At 43.1% G+C, this 22,500-nt stretch overlaps 2 protein-coding genes across 2 annotated transcripts in view; both read left to right on the plus strand.

The window, feature by feature from the left end:
• LOC121558042 (lecithin retinol acyltransferase-like) overlaps window positions 1-6,325 on the plus strand; it is a 6,807-nt gene extending 482 nt beyond the window's left edge. Inside the window, exons 1-2 of the mRNA XM_045217563.1 lie at window positions 1-220; window positions 5,732-6,325. The exon at window positions 1-220 is cut by the window's left edge and continues 482 nt beyond it. Of these exons, the coding sequence (XP_045073498.1) occupies window positions 1-220; window positions 5,732-5,884 (373 nt within the window). The 3' untranslated portion in view covers window positions 5,885-6,325. The remainder of the gene's footprint in view (window positions 221-5,731) is intronic.
• Window positions 6,326-21,546: 15,221 nt separating this feature from the next.
• The window catches only part of LOC121558040 (lecithin retinol acyltransferase-like), a 12,071-nt gene continuing 11,117 nt past the window's right edge, over window positions 21,547-22,500 (plus strand). Inside the window, exon 1 of the mRNA XM_045217560.1 lies at window positions 21,547-21,690. Within this exon, the coding sequence (XP_045073495.1) occupies window positions 21,547-21,690 (144 nt within the window). The remainder of the gene's footprint in view (window positions 21,691-22,500) is intronic.

Raw genomic sequence — 22,500 nt, forward strand, 5'->3', positions numbered from 1 at the left:
CGTCCGGGTGGATACGGTTGAGGACTTTGCCTACGGCGCGTCCATTCTACTGAACGTTATGGACACTGCGGTGCAGAAACGACCGTTGGATGGCGAAGAGATCGCGAGGAGAGCGGAGAAACTGGTCGGGAAGATACCTTACAGCTTGCTGTGGAATAACTGTGAACATTTCGTTACTTACTGCCGGTACGGCAGCGCAGTCAGCATTCAGACAGACAAGGTAACGTAGGGATGTTGGCCTAGAAATTGGCCTTTCTTCTTTTTTTTTTACGCACTGCACGGACCTTTTGAAGACGCCGTCTCTCTAAAAAGCTATATATCCCAAAGTTCCGCTAACTGCAAAATGATAACAGTGTTTTACTATATAGGCCTACATTTAATAGGTCCCTATATGTGTTGATTATACTATGGGGTGTGGGTCCTAAATATAATATATAATAATATAATATAATAATAATAATATAAATGGGTCCTGTGTGCGCACTTGGAACTGTTGCGCGCTGGCGATATGTTTTCACAGAGTGATGCTGCAGGACTTTTCCGTTTCTATAACTAGTTGCAGAATTTGAATACTTAAACATGAACATATTAATTTATAGATTAAGTTAATGCTGTGAACTAGTAATTGCTGGTTTAGGTGATAGGCCTATATGCCTTGATAAAAAAAAATAAAAAAAAGTTAGTCTATAACTCCATTCAAAGTAGGCCAACATAAAGCAGGATCATTTGATTAATCTCAAGTAAAATCGGCTAAAAAAGAGTCATTAGCCTACTTAACTCTATGAGCAATGTTAATGATGTGCATCAATATGGACCCATGTTTATAGAGCAATTGTGATCATGACGCAAAAGGCAGACAAAGAATACGTCCCAAATGACACCCTATTCCCTCTATAGGCCTATTATGGTGCACTAATTGTGTCCAGGGTCAAAAGTAGTGCCCTGCTCTGGTCAAAAGTAGTGCACTATGAGGAATAGGGTTCCATTTGGGACGGAGACAATTATTTGTCCAAGTATGCTGGGCCACAAAACTGGGTCAACCAATCCCGTACCCCAAGCCCTAAAAAAAGACAGACCCGACATGAAAATGTGAAGGACCGGCTCGATTCGGTCTTATGTAGCAACATTATTTATTTTTATTTTTTATTTTTACATTGGATAAATGTAGAGAGTCAGAGCTAGAAAATGGTATATGATACACTACAGTTGAGGAACAATGGGAAAGTAATTCTGCTTTGAAAGTTGATAAACTTCTAACCCCACTTTTGAGAAAATGTCCCTTGAATGTTTAGGTACACTTACTGGAGAGCTCTTCTTTGTCTACACCCATTCAGCATCGTTCACACCCTCTTAAGCCTTAGCCCCACCCATCTCTGTTAAGGATTCACATGCTAAGGCTGGTTTGACATGACGTCTATTGACATGTCTATATACAGTGATCGCAGTGACATCATGAACCTTCTATTGTCTACTGACATCAAACTTGTCGTTGTCGTTATGAGAAAGTATAAACACAAAAACGACAGGCTGCATGACATCAGCAGCCTGGTGGTCCAAAATAACATAACTGGTGTATTTTAACACCAATAAATCCATCCGTTTAAAAATGAATGTAGTATATGTCAATCTAGCCAACCAGGCAACTAAAAGCAACTTTCTAAAGAATGTTTTGGTTAGTTTCTAGCTTGTTAGCTAGCTAGCTAAAGTTAAGTTAGCTGTCTAGCCAGTTAAAATAAAGACCATATCATATAGCTGACAACATCTTAACTTTAGCTAATTTGTATTCATTATTACAGGAAAATAAACTCACAACAAGATCCTTATTAACAAGTTAATGGTGAGCTAATTACAGAAGATATCTTACGGTTGTGAGTGTGACGAAATAAAAGCAGAGCATTCTACCTGAGAATTCTAGAACTTGGACACCGTCTCGTTGGCCTAACGTTACATCCTAATTTGACTTTGGTGCAGGTCATGTTGTTCTTCACATTACCGTCTCTGGTAAACACACACTATATCAAATAAAATCAACGTATATTTCTCACATGCACAGGATACTGAAGGTGTAAACGGTACAGTGAAATGGTTACTTGCATAGTGAAGTCTTGTTTAAACATCTAGCTAGCTAGCTAAACAATGAACCATAATCCCAACTCATAACATTACTACCCTGCATGAATCTACAGGTAGCTAAAGCTAACCAACTAGGTTAAATGTTAGCTAGCTAGCTAACAATAGGCTATAACTATCAATGCAAATGGCTCTGAGATACTAATAATATTACTACACAGATCATACACGTAACGTTAGCTAGCGAGGCAACCAGTCAGCTAACGTTAGCTAGCTAGCTAACAGTATGCTTTAACTTGCAATGAAAACGACTTTTTGACTAGATTAGAAACGTATAATATCTGAACATGTAGCTAGCTAAACTCTCTTACCCATATACATGGATGGACGTTTCTCCCTCTCTGTCACGGATGCCATGGTTGCCCTTAGTTTGAAGATGTAATCCGAAGACAGTTGTTTTATACAACAGCCTGTATTCTCTTTTGTCCTCCGCATATTTGCAATCAAATGCCTGAATTTTCTCCATCTCCTTAGCTATCATACTCTGCTTCCATCGGGCATTCCACTGATTTCAAAACTCGGTCCTCCAGAAAGTGGAGAGCATTATCAACACTTTTGCAATTCTTCATGATATCTTTCAAAAAAGCCACATTAGGAAGGATTACCTACACATACTGACCAGCTCATGTTATAGACAGAAGTGTGCTACAATGCAGACCAATCCAAACTCATCTCTCTGCATTTTCAGCCCATCCATTATCTCAGCCAATCATGGCTAGCGGGAAGGTTCCTATCTTTTTCCTTGGCTAAACCAACTAGGCTCGTAATTTAAAAATGTTATTCGTATTTACAGATGGTATACACGTTTGTTATTAAGGTACATGAAAGTTCACATGTTCCAAAAGGCATTTCTTCCCAAAAACGCATTTTGATAAAAAATAAAAAATAAACTTCAAATGCCTCTCCTGTGAAGTAGCGAAGCGCGACTAGTTTCCTGAAACGAGTCACAAATGTGGACCAGTCTGAGACAGTGTATCATCATATCAACACAGTATTTAAATCAGGCCATTTGCACCACTTTGAGTTGATAGGCTGACTAGGCTTCTTAGTCTGCTGGTCTGGTGAGAGTCTGAGTTTCCGTTTTAAATGAGCCCATTGAGTAAGCTAAGCTAGACTAGTGTAGCCAATTTTAATGTGCCTGTGTGCTGCTTTTAACGGTTGTTCATTGAGCGCCAGGCAGAAAGAACTCGTTTAGAAAATAACTCTGTTCTTAGCGCTCTCTCTCTTGTAGAGAACCCGTCGGCGCGTTCTGTTCGTTCTATTCCATTGGCTCTCCCTAAAAGAGCAAATTGAGGCTATACGTCCCAAATGGCACCCTATTTCCTTATGTAGTAGTGCACTACTTTTGACCAGGGCCCATTCTATGAGCAATGGATTTGGCAAGAGTACAACCAGATCTGGGACCAGGCTAAAATACAACCTCTTTTCAAGTTCAAGTTTGTTTATTCAAGTTTTGTTTATTTGTCATATACAAAGTGAATAAATATATACAATAAGTGAATAAAAGGGTAATATTAAATTAAAAACTAGGATTAACATTTAGCAAAAAAATCTAACAGAAGAAGGCACACAAAGGTATTGAAGTGGGAAAGTTAACCTAGACACCTACCTTCTATAGAAGGTGCATGCCATGCGGTTGATCCACTTGCACGTTGTCACAAACGAGACTCTCGCTGTTCCTCCTGCTCACCACCAGAGGGAACCCTCTCCTGAGTATTAAACCCCTGAACTTCATTTCCCACATACCTGGCTCTGATTACCGTTGCACCTGACTCCCATCAGTAGACTATTTAGGTGCTCTCTACTCTCTCTCTTTGCGAAGTCTTGTTAGCCCTGGTGATCATTTCTGAGCGTTTTCGCCTGTGTCTGTCTACCCGTGGATTTACTCTGGACTGTTTTTCCCTCCTTGATTCTTTGCTGTCTGCCTTGGACTATATTCTTTACTGGACCGATTGTTGTAAGCTTGCTGCCTGCCCTGACCTTATGCCTGTACCTGGATGACGAGTTGCCTTATCCCTACTGTTGTGTCTGCTGGCTATTGACCCTGTTTGTACGACCAAGATTGTCAAGATTGTAATAAAACTGCAAATGGATCCTCACTCTCCTGGAGCGTCATTACACACGTCACTGGCTATAATATTAGCCTCTGCCGAGTCCCCAACAACCAGATGTTCCGGTTTTCAGGGGAAAAGGAAAGAGAGCCTGTGATGCTTTTGGACGTTAACAATGTTGACACTCCATCTTAACTCTTCCTCCACATTTACTGGATTGGTTGAACAGTGCAGAAGTGAACCTCCCCCGACATATAAAAAAAAATATATCGTCAAGACCATAATGCAGGGGATATAGTTTCAGGCGTTTCTTTTAAGCCTGCCACGTTAGGTTACCGGCTTAATGTTCTTAGTGGGACATTTGGGTCGTTGGTCGTTTCTCAAGACAAAATACTGAAAAACGGTCCTATTGAAGCCGTGTAGACAGGCCAAATCACCGCGGTATTTGGAGAGGTGATTTTAACCAGAGTTGAGGCCCGGCAGCACCGTGGCAGGGAGGGGTAGCTAAGGTTTTCTTGACCTTTATAGACTAACCATGATTGCCCCCAAAATGAGTCCCAAAACGGCACCCTATTCCCTATATAGTGCACTACATTTGACCAGGGCCTATAACTGTTCTATAAAGCCTAGAAAATAAATAGGGTGACATTTGGGACGGACGATAGCAGCCCAGTCTGGATGGAAACTTATTCAACGACTTTAGACATCGAATATTTGAGTGTAACTTGATATATGGGCTACGCAGACCAGCCACTGCAGAGCAGAAGCAGAGACAGAATACTGTAGCACGGTGAGAGAGAGACTGAGACATACTTGTAGATATCCTCATTACCACAAAAAAAAAAAAACGTGTTTTTGTTCTAATGGAATGTTTTATCAAAGGACAGAGGCAAAACGAACTGTACTTTAACTGACATTGAACTGACTAAATGTTACATGTTGTGTGTATCATGACATATTCTACTACAGGGCACAGGCACAACATTTAACACTGATGATATTCTCCTCCCTGTAAGCCGGGCCGGCCTCTGTTCTACCAAGAGGTCTGCACCTTTATGGCACAGGAGGTAGTGTAAATTGTATCCTGTAAATGGTTCAAGACTTGCACATTCAGACCCCCCCACCCCCTTACACACACACAAACACATTTGCCCTCTAAAAGTCCTCATCTTCCCCTCTATCACTATAATATAAACCATGAGGTGGACTAAAGTCCTCATCTTCCTCTCTATCACTGTAATATAAACCATGAGGTGGACTAAAGTCCTCATCTTCCTCTCTATCACTATAATATAAACCATGAGGTGGACTAAAGTCCTCATCTTCCTCTCTATCACTATAATATAAACCATGAGGTGGACTAAAGTCCTCATCTTCCTCTCTATCACTATAATATAAACCATGAGGTGGACTAAAGTCCTCATCTTCCTCTCTATCACTATAATATAAACCATGAGGTGGACTAAAGTCCTCATCTTCCTCTCTATCACTATAATATAAACCATGAGGTGGACTGAAGTCCTCATCTTTTCCATCTTTTTTCCTTGTAGTTCTGTGATTGGCTGAAATCTGTCATCCGGGACCACAGGAGTGTTCCGCTGACGGCGTTCCTGGGAATTCTGTCTGTTATCTATCTGGGAATGTCCCCCTACACCACGCTTCCCACCCTCTTCATCCCCTTCACTCTCTGGATGGCTGGCTGATACCGGAAATTCTGGAAAATCCATAATGAAATTGGATAATATGTATATAGGTGTATATTGTTAGAAATAGAAATGTTCACATGTTAATAAAAATGTATTTTCTTTTTAAAACATAATAATTTTGGGAGCGTCTTATATTTGTCCTTGAACTGGAAATGTTGTTTCTTGCATATCCCAACTCCCCCCTGAGACACACACAGGGAGTGGGTTCACCATTGTACTGCACCCCCTGGAGCAATTAGGGTGAAGTGCCTTGCTCGTGGGCACAGCAACAGATTTTTTCACCTAGTCTTCTCCGGTATTCAAAACAGCGGCCTTTCGGTTATTGGCTCAGCACTCTAACCGTTAGGCCACCTGCCACCCCTAAGGCTACCTGCCACCCCTAAGGCTACCTGCCACCCCTAAGGCTACCTGCCACCCCTAAGGCTACCTGCCACCCCTAAGGCTACCTGCCACCCCTAAGGCTACCTGCCACCCCTAAGGCCACCTGCCACCCCTAAGGCTACCTGCCACCCCTAAGGCCACCTGCCACCCCTAAGGCCACCTGCCACCCCTAAGGCTACCTGCCACCCCTAAGGCTACCTGCCACCCCTAAGGCCACCTGCCACCCCTAAGGCTACCTGCCACCCCTAAGGCCACCTGCCACCCCTAAGGCTACATGCCACCCCTAAGGCTACCTGCCACCCCTAAGGCCACCTGCCACCCCTAAGGCCACCTGCCACCCCTAAGGCTACCTGCCACCCCTAAGGCCACCTGCCACCCCTAAGGCTACATGCCACCCCTAAGGCTACCTGCCACCCCTAAGGCTACCTGCCACCCCTAAGGCCACCTGCCACCCCTAAGGCTACCTGCCACCCCTAAACAGCAGCGTTATGACAGTGTTCAGACCGTAGCTCATGTCATGCTCTAAATATGTTTTATACCACAAGACAACAGTACAGTCACATTGGCCTTCTAGTTTGGACCCATCTCTAACCATGAACGTTTGCACATAATGTATTTTTTATTTTATTTTTTACATTGTAAAATGTTAATAATGTATTTGTGATGTAAATAAACACCTGAACGTTAAACACACACGGTAGTGTACTGAGACTGACCTGTTTGTGTTTGTTTGTGTGTGTGTGTGTGTGTGTGTGTGTGTGTGTGTGGAGCGATATCTGCATATTGCACCTTTAATTATATAACCTACCATTGTTGTGTACAGATGGTAGGAGAGGAGGGACAAGCCTTTGATTCATTCATTCCTTTATTCTCCCAGCATCCCTGAGTCTGGCCAGAGAGACTAATGATCAGGGCTGCAAAATTCCAGTCACCTTCCCAGAATTCCCTGGCGTTCCAGATATCCTGCTTGGAATATTCCTGGTATTATAAAGGAGTGAGGAGAACATCCAGGAATCCTCCAGCCAGGCTTTCTGGAAAACCAGGGAGTTTTGGGGAAGTTGCAGTCAATTTGCAGCCCTACGCTAATGATGCATTATCCTTTGGTATGGGGAAATAAAATGTATATGTTGTTCCAGATCTGTTTGTGCTGTCTTGCCAACTCCTACGGTCATAGTTGACTAAACAGCACAAACAGATCTTGGAACCAGGCTAGATTTTTCTCATCCACTACTTTTGACCAGGTCTCGCACCCTATTCCCTATATAGTGCACTACTTTAGACCAGAGAATGGCACCCTATTCCCTATATAGTGCACTACTTTAGACCAGAGAATGGCAACCTATTCCCCATAAAGTGCACTACTTTTGACCAGGTCTCACACCCTATTCCCTATATAGTCCACTACTTTTGACCAGGTCTCGCACCCTATTTTCTATATAGTGCCCTACTTTAGACCAGATAATGGCACCCTATTCCCTATATAGTGCACTACTTTTGACCAGAGAATGGTACCCTATTCCCTATATAGTCCACTACTTTTGACCAGGTCTCGCACCCTATTCCCTATATAGTGCACTACTTTTGACCAGGTCTCGCACCCTATTCCCTATATAGTACACTACTTTTGACCAGGTCTCGCACCCTATTTTCTATATAGTGCCCTACTTTAGACCAGAGAATGGCACCCTATTCCCTATATAGTGCACTACTTTTGACCAGAGAATGGTACCTATTCCCTATATAGTCCACTACTTTTGACCAGGTCTCGCACCCTATTCCCTATATAGTGCACTACTTTTGACCAGGTCTCGCACCCTATTCCCTATATAGTCCACTACTTTAGACCAGATAATGGCACCCTATTCCCTATATAGTGCACTACTTTAGACCAGAGAATGGCACCCTATTCCCTATATAGTACACTACTTTTGACCAGGTCTCGCACCCTATTTTCTATATAGTGCCCTACTTTAGACCAGAGAATGGCACCCTATTCCCATATAGTGCACTACTTTTGACCAGAGAATGGTACCTAATCCCTATAGTCCACTACTTTTGACCAGGTCTCGCACCCTATTCCCTATATAGTGCACTACTTTTGACCAGGTCTCGCACCCTATTCCCTATATAGTCCACTACTTTAGACCAGATAATGGCACCCTATTCCCTATATAGTGCACTACTTTAGACCAGAGAATGGCACCCTATTCCCTATATAGTCCACTACTTTAGACCAGAGAATAGCACCCTATTCCCTTATAGTGCACTACTTTAGACCAGAGAATGGCACCTATTCCCTATAGTGCACTACTTTAGACCAGAGAATGGCACCCTATTCCTATATAGTGCACTACTTTAGACCAGAGAATAGCACCCTATTCCCTATATAGTGCACTACTTTAGACCAGAGAATGGTACCCTATTCCCTATATAGTGCACTACTTTAGACCAGAGAATGGCACCCTATTCCCTATATAGTGCACTACTTTAGACCAGAGAATGGCACCCTATTCCCTATAGTGCACTACTTTAGACCAGAGAATGGCACCCTATTCCCTATATAGTGCACTACTTTTGGCCAGAGCCATGGGTCTTGGTCAAACATAGTGCACTATGCAGGATTAGGATGCAATTCAGACCTGAGACCTAACATTGGGAAATAATAGCATTGTTCTGTTAAGCTTATGTACTTGCTGCTCCAAAAATCCAAATCTCTTTACGTTCCGAATGGCACCCTATTCCCTATATAGTGCACTACTTTAGACCAGAGAATGGCACCCTATTCCCTATATAGTGCACTACTTTAGACCAGAGAATGGCACCCTATTCCCCATAAAGTGCACTACTTTTGACCAGGTCTCACACCCTATTCCCTATATAGTCCACTACTTTTGACCAGGTCTCGCACCCTATTTTCTATATAGTGCCCTACTTTAGACCAGATAATGGCACCCTATTCCCTATATAGTGCACTACTTTTGACCAGAGAATGGTACCCTATTCCCTATATAGTCCACTACTTTTGACCAGGTCTCGCACCCTATTCCCTATATAGTGCACTACTTTTGACCAGGTCTCGCACCCTATTCCCTATATAGTACACTACTTTTGACCAGGTCTCGCACCCTATTTTCTATATAGTGCCCTACTTTAGACCAGAGAATGGCACCCTATTCCCTATATAGTGCACTACTTTTGACCAGAGAATGGTACCCTATTCCCTATATAGTCCACTACTTTTGACCAGGTCTCGCACCCTATTCCCTATATAGTGCACTACTTTTGACCAGGTCTCGCACCCTATTCCCTATATAGTCCACTACTTTAGACCAGATAATGGCACCCTATTCCCTATATAGTGCACTACTTTAGACCAGAGAATGGCACCCTATTCCCTATATAGTACACTACTTTTGACCAGGTCTCGCACCCTATTTTCTATATAGTGCCCTACTTTAGACCAGAGAATGGCACCCTATTCCCTATATAGTGCACTACTTTTGACCAGAGAATGGTACCCTAATCCCTATATAGTCCACTACTTTTGACCAGGTCTCGGACTATTCTCCTATATAGTGCACTACTTTTGACCAGGTCTCGCACCTCATTCCCTATATAGTCCACTACTTTAGACCAGATAATGGCACCCTATTCCCTATATAGTGCACTACTTTAGACCAGAGAATGGCACCCTATTCCCTATATAGTCCACTACTTTTGACCAGAGAATAGCACCCTATTCCCTATATAGTGCACTACTTTAGACCAGAGGAATGGCACCTATTCCTATATAGTGCACTACTTTAGACCAGAGAATGGCACCCTATTCCCTATATAGTGCACTACTTTAGACAGAGAATAGCACCCTATTCCCTATATAGTGCACTACTTTAGACCAGAGAATGGTACCCTATTCCCTATATAGTGCACTACTTTAGACCAGAGAATGGCACCCTATTCCCCATAAAGTGCACTACTTTTGACCAGGTCTCACACCCTATTCCTATATAGTCCACTACTTTTGACCAGGTCTCGTACCCTATTTTCTATATAGTGCCCTACTTTAGACCAGATAATGGCACCCTATTCCCTATATAGTGCACTACTTTTGACCAGAGAATGGTACCTATTCCCTATATAGTCCACTACTTTTGACCAGGTCTCGCACCTATTCCTATATAGTGCACTACTTTTGACCAGGTCTACGCCCTATTCTATATAGTACACTACTTTTGACCAGGTCTCGCACCCTATTTTCTATATAGTGCCCTACTTTAGACCAGAGAATGGCACCCCTATTCCTATATAGTGCACTACTTTTTTGACCAGAGAATGGTACCCTATTCCCTATATAGTCCACTACTTTTGACCAGGTCTCGCACCCTATTCCTATATAGTGCACTACTTTTGACCAGGTCTCGCACCTATTCCCTATAGTCCACTACTTTAGACCAGATAATGGCACCCTATTCCCTTATAGTGCACTACTTTAGACCAGAGAATGGCACCCCTATTCCCTATATAGTACACTACTTTTGACCAGGTCTCAGACCTATTTTCTATATAGTGCCCTACTTTAGACCAGAGAATGGCACCCTATTCCCTATATAGTGCACTACTTTTGACCAGAGAATGGTACCCTAATCCCTATATAGTCCACTACTTTTGACCAGGTCTCGCACCCTATTCCCTATATAGTGCACTACTTTTGACCAGGTCTCGCACCCTATTCCCTATATAGTCCACTACTTTAGACCAGATAATGGCACCCTATTCCTATATAGTGCACTACTTTAGACCAGAGAATGGCACCCTATTCCCTATATAGTCCACTACTTTAGACCAGAGAATAGCACCCTATTCCCTATATAGTGCACTACTTTAGACCAGAGAATGGCACCCTATTCCCTATATAGTGCACTACTTTAGACCAGAGAATGGCACCCTATTCCCTATATAGTGCACTACTTTAGACCAGAGAATAGCACCCTATTCCCTATATAGTGCACTACTTTAGACCAGAGAATGGTACCCTATTCCCTATATAGTGCACTACTTTAGACCAGAGAATGGCACCCTATTCCCTATATAGTGCACTACTTTAGACCAGAGAATGGCACCCTATTCCCTATATAGTGCACTACTTTAGACCAGAGAATGGCACCCTATTCCCTATATAGTGCACTACTTTTGGCCAGAGCCATGGGTCTTGGTCAAACATAGTGCACTATGCAGGGATTAGGATGCAGATTCAGACCTGAGACCTAACATTGGGAAATAATAGCATTGTTCTGTTAAGCTTATGTACTTGCTGCTCCAAAAATCCAAATCTCTTTACGTTCCGAATGGCACCCTATTCCCTATATAGTGCACTACTTTAGACCAGAGAATGGCACCCTATTCCCTATATAGTGCACTACTTTAGACCAGAGAATGGCACCCTATTCCCCATAAAGTGCACTACTTTTGACCAGGTCTCACACCCTATTCCCTATATAGTCCACTACTTTTGACCAGGTCTCGCACCCTATTTTCTATATAGTGCCCTACTTTAGACCAGATAATGGCACCCTATTCCCTATATAGTGCACTACTTTTGACCAGAGAATGGTACCCTATTCCCTATATAGTCCACTACTTTTGACCAGGTCTCGCACCCTATTCCCATATAGTGCACTACTTTTGACCAGGTCTGCACCCTATTCCCTATATAGTACACTACTTTTGACCAGGTCTCGCACCCTATTTTCTATATAGTGCCCCTACTTTAGACCAGAGAATGGCACCCTATTCCCTATATAGTGCACTACTTTTGACCAGAGAATGGTACCCTATTCCCTATATAGTCCACTACTTTTGACCAGGTCTCGCACCCTATTCCCTATATAGTGCACTACTTTTGACCAGGTCTCGCACCCTATTCCCTATATAGTCCACTACTTTAGACCAGATAATGGCACCCTATTCCCTATATAGTGCACTACTTTAGACCAGAGAATGGCACCCTATTCCTATATAGTAACTACTTTTGACCAGGTCTCGCACCCTATTTTCTATATAGTGCCCTACTTTAGACCAGAGAATGGCACCCTATTCCCTATATAGTGCACTACTTTTGACCAGAGAATGGTACCCTAATCCCTATATAGTCCACTACTTTTGACCAGGTCTCGCACCCTATTCTTATAGTGCACTACTTTTGACCAGGTCTGCACTCCTATTCCCTATATAGTCCACTACTTTAGACCAGATAATGGCACCCTATTCCTATATAGTGCACTACTTTAGACCAGAGAATGGCACCCTATTCCCTATATAGTCCACTACTTTAGACCAGAGAATAGCACCCTATTCCCTATATAGTGCACTACTTTAGACCAGAGAATGGCACCCTATTCCCTATATAGTGCACTACTTTAGACCAGAGAATGGCACCCTATTCCCTATATAGTGCACTACTTTAGACCAGAGAATAGCACCCTATTCCCTATATAGTGCACTACTTTAGACCAGAGAATGGTACCCTATTCCCTATATAGTGCACTACTTTAGACCAGAGAATGGCACCCTATTCCCCATAAAGTGCACTACTTTTGACCAGGTCTCACACCCTATTCCCTATATAGTCCACTACTTTTGACCAGGTCTCGCACCCTATTTTCTATATAGTGCCCTACTTTAGACCAGATAATGGCACCCTATTCCCTATATAGTGCACTACTTTTGACCAGAGAATGGTACCCTATTCCCTATATAGTCCACTACTTTTGACCAGGTCTCGCACCTATTCCCTATATAGTGCACTACTTTTGACCAGGTCTGCACCCTATTCCCTTATAGTACTACTTTTGACCAGGTCTGCACCTATTTTCTATATAGTGCCCTACTTTAGACCAGAGAATGGCACCCTATTCCTATATAGTGCACTACTTTTGACCAGAGAATGGTACCCTATTCCCTATATAGTCCACTACTTTTGACCAGGTCTCGACCCTATTCCCTATATAGTGCACTACTTTTGACCAGGTCTCGCACCCTATTCCTATATAGTCCACTACTTTAGACCAGATAATGGCACCCTATTCCCTATATAGTGCACTACTTTAGACCAGAGAATGGCACCCTATTCTATAGTACACTACTTTTGACCAGGTCTCGCACCTATTTTCTATATAGTGCCCTACTTTAGACCAGAGAATGGCACCCTATTCCCTATATAGTGCACTACTTTTGACCAGAGAATGGTACCCTAATCCCTATATAGTCCACTACTTTTGACCAGGTCTACATCCCTATTCCCTATATAGTGCACTACTTTTGACCAGGTCTCGCACCTATTCCCTATATAGTCCACTACTTTAGACCAGATAATGGCACCCTATTCCTATATAGTGCACTACTTTAGACCAGAGAATGGCACCTATTCCCTATATAGTCCACTACTTTAGACCAGAGAATAGCACCCTATTCCCTATATAGTGCACTACTTTAGACCAGAGAATGGTACCCTATTCCCTATATAGTGCACTACTTTAGACCAGAGAATGGCACCCTATTCCCTATATAGTGCACTACTTTAGACCAGAGAATGGCACCCTATTCCCTATATAGTACACTACTTTTGACCAGGTCTCGCACCCTATTTTCTATATAGTGCCCTACTTTAGACCAGAGAATGGCACCCTATTCCCTATATAGTGCACTACTTTTGACCAGAGAATGGTACCCTAATCCCTATATAGTCCACTACTTTTGACCAGGTCTCGCACCCTATTCCCTATATAGTGCACTACTTTTGACCAGGTCTCGACCCTATTCCTATATAGTCCACTACTTTAGACCAGATAATGGCACCCTATTCCCTATATAGTGCACTACTTTAGACCAGAGAATGGCACCTATTCCCTATATAGTCCACTACTTTAGACCAGAGAATAGCACCCTATTCCTATATAGTGCACTACTTTAGACCAGAGAATGGCACCCTATTCCTATATAGTGCACTACTTTAGACCGAGAATGGCACCCTATTCCTATATAGTGCACTACTTTAGACCAGAGAATAGCACCCTATTCCCTATATAGTGCACTACTTTAGACCGAGAGAATGGTACCTATTCCCTATATAGTGCACTACTTTAGACCAGAGAATGGCACCCTATTCCCCATAAAGTGCACTACTTTTGACCAGGTCTCACACCCTATTCCCTATATAGTCCACTACTTTTGACCAGGTCTCGCACCCTATTTTCTATATAGTGCCCTACTTTAGACCAGATAATGGCACCCTATTCCCTATATAGTGCACTACTTTTGACCAGAGAATGGTACCTATTCCCTATATAGTCCACTACTTTTGACCAGGTCTCGCACCTATTCCCTATATAGTGCACTACTTTTGACCAGGTCTCGCACCCTATTCCCTATATAGTACACTACTTTTGACCAGGTCTCGCACCCTATTTTCTATATAGTGCCCTACTTTAGACCAGAGAATGGCACCCTATTCCCTATATAGTGCACTACTTTTGACCAGAGAATGGTACCCTATTCCCTATATAGTCCACTACTTTTGACCAGGTCTCGCACCTATTCCTATATAGTGCACTACTTTTGACCAGGTCTGTGCACCCTATTCCCTATATAGTCCACTACTTTAGACCAGATAATGGCACCCTATTCCCTATATAGTGCACTACTTTAGACCAGAGAATGGCACCCTATTCCCTATATAGTACACTACTTTTGACCAGGTCTCGCACCCTATTTTCTATATAGTGCCCTACTTTAGACCAGAGAATGGCACCCTATTCCCTATATAGTGCACTACTTTTGACCAGAGAATGGTACCCTAATCCCTATATAGTCCACTACTTTTTGACCAGGTCTCGCACCCCTATTCCCTATATAGTGCACTACTTTTGACCAGGTCTCGCACCTATTCCTATATAGTCCACTACTTTAGACCAGATAATGGCACCCTATTCCCTATATAGTGCACTACTTTAGACCAGAGAATGCACCCTATTCCCATATAGTCCACTACTTTAGACCAGAGAATAGCACCCTATTCCTATATAGTGCACTACTTTAGACCAGAGAATGGCACCCTATTCCCCTATAGTGCACTACTTTAGACCAGAGAATGGCACCCTATTCCCTATATAGTGCACTACTTTAGACCAGAGAATAGCACCTATTCCCTATAGTGCACTACTTTAGACCAGAGAATGGTACCCTATTCCCTATATAGTGCACTACTTTAGACCAGAGAATGGCACCCTATTCCCTATATAGTGCACTACTTTAGACCAGAGAATGGCACCCTATTCCCTATATAGTGCACTACTTTAGACCAGAGAATGGCACCCTATTCCTCTATAGTGCACTACTTTAGACCAGAGAATAGCACCCTATTCCCTATATAGTGCACTACTTTAGACCAGAGAATGGTACCCTATTCCTATATAGTGCACTACTTTAGACTCAGAGAATGGCACCCTATTCCCTATATAGTGCACTACTTTAGACCAGAGAATGGCACCCTATTCCCTATATAGTGCACTACTTTAGACCAGAGAATGGCACCCTATTCCTATATAGTACACTACTTTTGACCAGGTCTCGCACCCTATTTTCTATATAGTGCCTACTTTAGACCAGAGAATGGCACCCTATTCCCTATATAGTGCACTACTTTTGACCAGAGAATGGTACCCTAATCCCTATAGTCCACTACTTTTGACCAGGTCTAGCTTACCTATTCCCTATATAGTGCACTACTTTTGACCAGGTCTGCACCTATTCCCTATATAGTCCACTACTTTGGACCAGATAATGGCACCCTATTCCCTTATAGTGACTACTTTAGACCAGAGAATGGCACCCTATTCCCTATATAGTCCACTACTTTAGACCAGAGAATAGCACCCTATTCCCTATATAGTGCACTACTTTAGACCAGAGAATGGTACCTATTCCTATATAGTGCACTACTTTAGACCAGAGAATGGCACCCTATTCCCTATATAGTGCACTACTTTAGACCAGAGAATGGCACCCTATTCCTATATAGTGCACTACTTTAGACCAGAGAATGGCACCCTATTCCCTATATAGTGCACTACTTTAGACCAGAGAATGGCACCCTATTCCTATATAGTACACTACTTTTGACCAGGTCTACGTACCCTATTTTCTATATAGTGCCCTACTTTAGACCAGAGAATGGCACCCTATTCCCTATATAGTGCACTACTTTTGACCAGAGAATGGTACCCTAATCCCTATATAGTCCACTACTTTTGACCAGGTCTCGCACCCTATTCCCTATATAGTGCACTACTTTTGACCAGGTCTCGCACCTATTCCCATATAGTCCACTACTTTAGACCAGATAATGGCACCCTATTCCTATATAGTGCACTACTTTAGACCAGAGAATGGCACCCTATTCCCCATATAGTCCACTACTTTGACCAGAGAATAGCACCCTATTCCCTATATAGTGCACTACTTTAGACCAGAGAATGGCACCTATTCCCTATATAGTGCACTACTTTAGACCAGAGAATGGCACCCTATTCCCTATAGTGCACTACTTTAGACCAGAGAATAGCACCCTATTCCCTATATAGTGCACTACTTTAGACCAGAGAATGGTACCCTATTCCTATATAGTGCACTACTTTAGACCAGAGAATGGCACCCTATTCCCCATAAAAGTGCACTACTTTTGACCAGGTCTCACACCCTATTCCCTATATAGTCCACTACTTTTGACCAGGTCTAGCACCTATTTTCTATATAGTGCCCTACTTTAGACCAGATAATGGCACCCTATTCCTATATAGTGCACTACTTTTGACCAGAGAATGGTACCCTATTCCCTATATAGTCCACTACTTTTGACCAGGTCTCGCATTCCTATTCCCTATATAGTGCACTACTTTTGACCAGGTCTCGCACCCTATTCCCTATATAGTACACTACTTTTGACCAGGTCTCGCACCCTATTTTCTATATAGTGCCCTACTTTAGACCAGAGAATGGCACCCTATTCCCTATATAGTGCACTACTTTTGACCAGAGAATGGTACCCTATTCCCTATATAGTCCACTACTTTTGACCAGGTCTCGCACCCTATTCCCTATATAGTGCACTACTTTTGACCAGGTCTCGCACCCTATTCCCTATATAGTCCACTACTTTAGACCAGATAATGGCACCCTATTCCCTATATAGTGCACTACTTTAGACCAGAGAATGGCACCCTATTCCCTATATAGACACTACTTTTGACCAGGTCTCGCACCTATTTTCTATATAGTGCCCTACTTTAGACCAGAAATGGCACCCTATTCCCTATATAGTGCACTACTTTTGACCAGAAATGGTACCTAATCCCTATATAGTCCACTACTTTTGACCAGGTCTCGCACCTATTCCCTATATAGTGCACTACTTTTGACCAGGTCTGCTTACCCTATTCCCTATATAGTCCACTACTTTAGACCAGATAATGGCACCTATTCCCTATATAGTGCACTACTTTAGACCAGAGAATGGCACCCTATTCCCTATATAGTCCACTACTTTAGACCAGAGAATAGCACCCTATTCCCTATATAGTGCACTACTTTAGACCGAGAATGGCACCCTATTCCCTATATAGTGCACTACTTTAGACCAGAGAATGGCACCCTATTCCCTATATAGTGCACTACTTTAGACCAGAGAATAGCACCCTATTCCCTATATAGTGCACTACTTTAGACCAGAGAATGGTACCCTATTCCCTTATAGTGCACTACTTTAGACCAGAGAATGGCACCCTATTCCCTATATAGTGCACTACTTTAGACCCAGAGAATGGCACCCTATTCCCTATATAGTGCACTACTTTAGACCAGAGAATGGCACCCTATTCCTATATAGTGCACTACTTTTGGCCAGAGCCATGGGTCTTGGTCAAACATAGTGCACTATGCGGATTAGGATGCAGATTCAGACCTGAGACCTAACATTGGGAAATAATAGCATTGTTCTGTTAAGCTTATGTATTGCTGCTCCCAAAATCCAAATCTCTTTACGTTCGAATGGCACCCTATTCCTATATAGTGCACTACTTTAGACCAGAGAATGGCACCCTATTCCCTATATAGTGCACTACTTTAGACCAGAGAATGGCACCCTATTCCCCATAAAAGTGCACTACTTTTGACCAGGTCTCACACCCTATTCCCTATATAGTCCACTACTTTTGACCAGGTCTAGCACCCTATTTTCTATATAGTGCCCTACTTTAGACCAGATAATGGCACCCTATTCCCTATATAGTGCACTACTTTTGACCAGAGAATGGTACCTATTCCCTATATAGTCCACTACTTTTGACCAGGTCTCGCACCTATTCCCTATATAGTGCACTACTTTTGACCAGGTCTAGCACCCTATTCCCTATATAGTACACTACTTTTGACCAGGTCTCGCACCTATTTTCTATATAGTGCCCTACTTTAGACCAGAGAATGGCACCCTATTCCCTATATAGTGCACTACTTTTGACCAGAGAATGGTACCCTATTCCCTATATAGTCCACTACTTTTGACCAGGTCTCGCACCCTATTCCTATATAGTGCACTACTTTTGACCAGGTCTCGCACCCTATTCCCTATATAGTCCACTACTTTAGACCAGATAATGGCACCCTATTCCCTATATAGTGCACTACTTTAGACCAGAGAATGGCACCCTATTCCCTATATAGTACACTACTTTTGACCAGGTCTCGCACCCTATTTTCTATATAGTGCCCTACTTTAGACCAGAGAATGGCACCCTATTCCCTATAGTGCACTACTTTTGACCAGAGAATGGTACCCTAATCCCTATATAGTCCACTACTTTTGACCAGGTCTCGCACCCTATTCCCTATATAGTGCACTACTTTTGACCAGGTCTCGCACCCTATTCCCTATATAGTCCACTACTTTAGACCAGATAATGGCACCCTATTCCCTATATAGTGCACTACTTTAGACCAGAGAATGGCACCCTATTCCCTATATAGTCCACTACTTTAGACCAGAGAATAGCACCCTATTCCCTATATAGTGCACTACTTTAGACCAGAGAATGGCACCCTATTCCCTATATAGTGCACTACTTTAGACCAGAGAATGGCACCCTATTCCCTATATAGTGCACTACTTTAGACCAGAGAATAGCACCCTATTCCCTATATAGTGCACTACTTTAGACCAGAGAATGGTACCCTATTCCCTATATAGTGCACTACTTTGGACCAGAGAATGGCACCCTATTCCCCCATAAAGTGCACTACTTTTGACCAGGTCTCACACCCTATTCCCTATATAGTCCACTACTTTTGACCAGGTCTCGCACCCTATTTTCTATATAGTGCCCTACTTTAGACCAGATAATGGCACCCTATTCCCTATATAGTGCACTACTTTTGACCAGAGAATGGTACCCTATTCCCTATATAGTCCACTACTTTTGACCAGGTCTCGCACCCTATTCCCTATATAGTGCACTACTTTTGACCAGGTCTCGCACCCTATTCCCTATATAGTACACTACTTTTGACCAGGTCTCGCACCCTATTTTCTATATAGTGCCCTACTTTAGACCAGAGAATGGCACCCTATTCCCTATATAGTGCACTACTTTTGACCAGAGAATGGTACCCTATTCCCTATATAGTCCACTACTTTTGACCAGGTCTCGCACCCTATTCCCTATATAGTGCACTACTTTTGACCAGGTCTCGCACCCTATTCCCTATATAGTCCACTACTTTAGACCAGATAATGGCACCCTATTCCCTATATAGTGCACTACTTTAGACCAGAGAATGGCACCCTATTCCCTATATAGTACACTACTTTTGACCAGGTCTCGCACCCTATTTTCTATATAGTGCCCTACTTTAGACCAGAGAATGGCACCCTATTCCCTATATAGTGCACTACTTTTGACCAGAGAATGGTACCCTAATCCCTATATAGTCCACTACTTTTGACCAGGTCTCGCACCCTATTCCCTATATAGTGCACTACTTTTGACCAGGTCTCGCACCCTATTCCCTATATAGTCCACTACTTTAGACCAGATAATGGCACCCTATTCCCTATATAGTGCACTACTTTAGACCAGAGAATGGCACCCTATTCCCTATATAGTCCACTACTTTAGACCAGAGAATAGCACCCTATTCCCTATATAGTGCACTACTTTAGACCAGAGAATGGTACCTATTCCTATATAGTGCACTACTTTAGACCAGAGAATGGCACCCTATTCCCTATATAGTGCACTACTTTAGACCAGAGAATGGCACCCTATTCCCTATATAGTGCACTACTTTAGACCAGAGAATGGCACCCTATTCCCTATATAGTGCACTACTTTAGACCAGAGAATGGCACCCTATTCCCTATATAGTGCACTACTTTTGGCCAGAGCCATGGGTCTTGGTCAAACATAGTGCACTATGCAGGGATTAGGATGCAGATTCAGACCTGAGACCTAACATTGGGAAATAATAGCATTGTTCTGTTAAGCTTATGTACTTGCTGCTCCAAAAATCCAAATCTCTTTACGTTCCGAATGGCACCCTATTCCCTATATAGTGCACTACTTTAGACCAGAGAATGGCATCCTATTCCCTATATAGTGCACTACTTTAGACCAGGACCTATAGGGACTAGGCTGCCATTTGTGATGCAGACTTTCTTTGTTATTGATGAAATACTCAGCAAAAGTGTCCACATCACTCTAATCCACAGCTCTGAGTAGGAGTTGTCCTTATGCACAGATCTAGGATCATCTTAGCCTCAGTCAAATCCTTGCCTTAATCATTTTGGGGAAGCACAAAACTGACCTTAGATCAGTGGTAAGTACTAATTCCTTCAGCTCCACCTACCTAGTGGCTGGGCTAATAAAAACATCCAGGTATCGAACTCTCCCCTCTCTCTCTCTTTCAGAACTCTGTCTCTCCGTGTCTCCGTCAACGCTCCAACTCAACTCCTACACATTCTGTCCATCTCTCCCTCTCTGTCTTTCAACACTCACTCTCCTTATTTTTTTCCCTCACTCTCCATCTCTCCAGTCCTCTTTTCCATCTCTCTCTCTCTCTCTCTCTCTCTCTCTCTCTCTCTCTCTCTCTCTCTCTCTCTCTCTCTCTCTCTCTCTCTCTCTCTCTCTCTCTCTCTCCCTCCATCTCCCCTTCTCCTCCTCCGTGTCAGGACCATGTTTCCTCTCACCCTCCTCAGCCTGCTCTTCATCACCCCACAAACAGACGACAAGAAAGAGAAAGAAAAAACCCTGGCAACAACCAAAGAGGAAGCTCCATCTAAGTATGACTCCATGTTCCAGAGAGGGGACCTGTTGAAGGTATGGAATAAATTAATGTAGTCAAATGGCTGAGTCAACTCTATGGCTGAGGCAACTCTATGGCTGAGGCAACTCTATGGCTGAGGCAAGTCTATGGCTGAGGCAAGTCTATGGCTGAGGCAACTCTATGGCTGAGGCAACTCTATGGCTGAGTCAACTCTATGGCTGAGGCAACTCTATGGCTGAGGCAACTCTATGGCTGAGGCAACTCTATGGCTGAGGCAAGTCTATGGCTGAGGCAACTCTATGGCTGAGTCAACTCTATGGCTGAGGCAACTCTATGGCTGAGGCAACTCTATCGCTGAGTCAACTCTATGGCTGAGGCAACTCTATGGCTGAGGCAACTCTATCGCTGAGGCAACTCTATGGCTGAGGCAACTCTATGGCTAAGGCAACTCTATGGCTGAGGCAACTCTATGGCTGAGTCAACTCTATGGCTGAGGCAACTCTATGGCTGAGGCAACTCTATGGCTGAGTCAACTCTATGGCTGAGGCAACTCTATGGCTGAGGCAACTCTATGGCTGAGGCAACTCTATGGCTGAGGCAAGTCTATGGCTGAGGCAACTCTATGGCTGAGGCAACTCTATGGCTGAGTCAACTCTATGGCTGAGGCAACTCTATGGCTGAGGCAACTCTATGGCTGAGTCAACTCTATGGCTGAGGGCAACTCTATGGCTGAGGCAACTCTATGGCTGAGGCAACTCTATGGCTGAGGCAAGTCTGTGGCTGAGGCAACTCTATCGCTGAGTCAACTCTATGGCTGAGGGCAACTCTATGGCTGAGGCAACTCTATCGCTGAGTCAACTCTA

The sequence above is a fragment of the Coregonus clupeaformis genome, unplaced genomic scaffold, assembly GCF_020615455.1.
Source record: "Coregonus clupeaformis isolate EN_2021a unplaced genomic scaffold, ASM2061545v1 scaf1119, whole genome shotgun sequence".
Classification (NCBI taxonomy): Eukaryota; Metazoa; Chordata; class Actinopteri; order Salmoniformes; family Salmonidae; genus Coregonus; species Coregonus clupeaformis.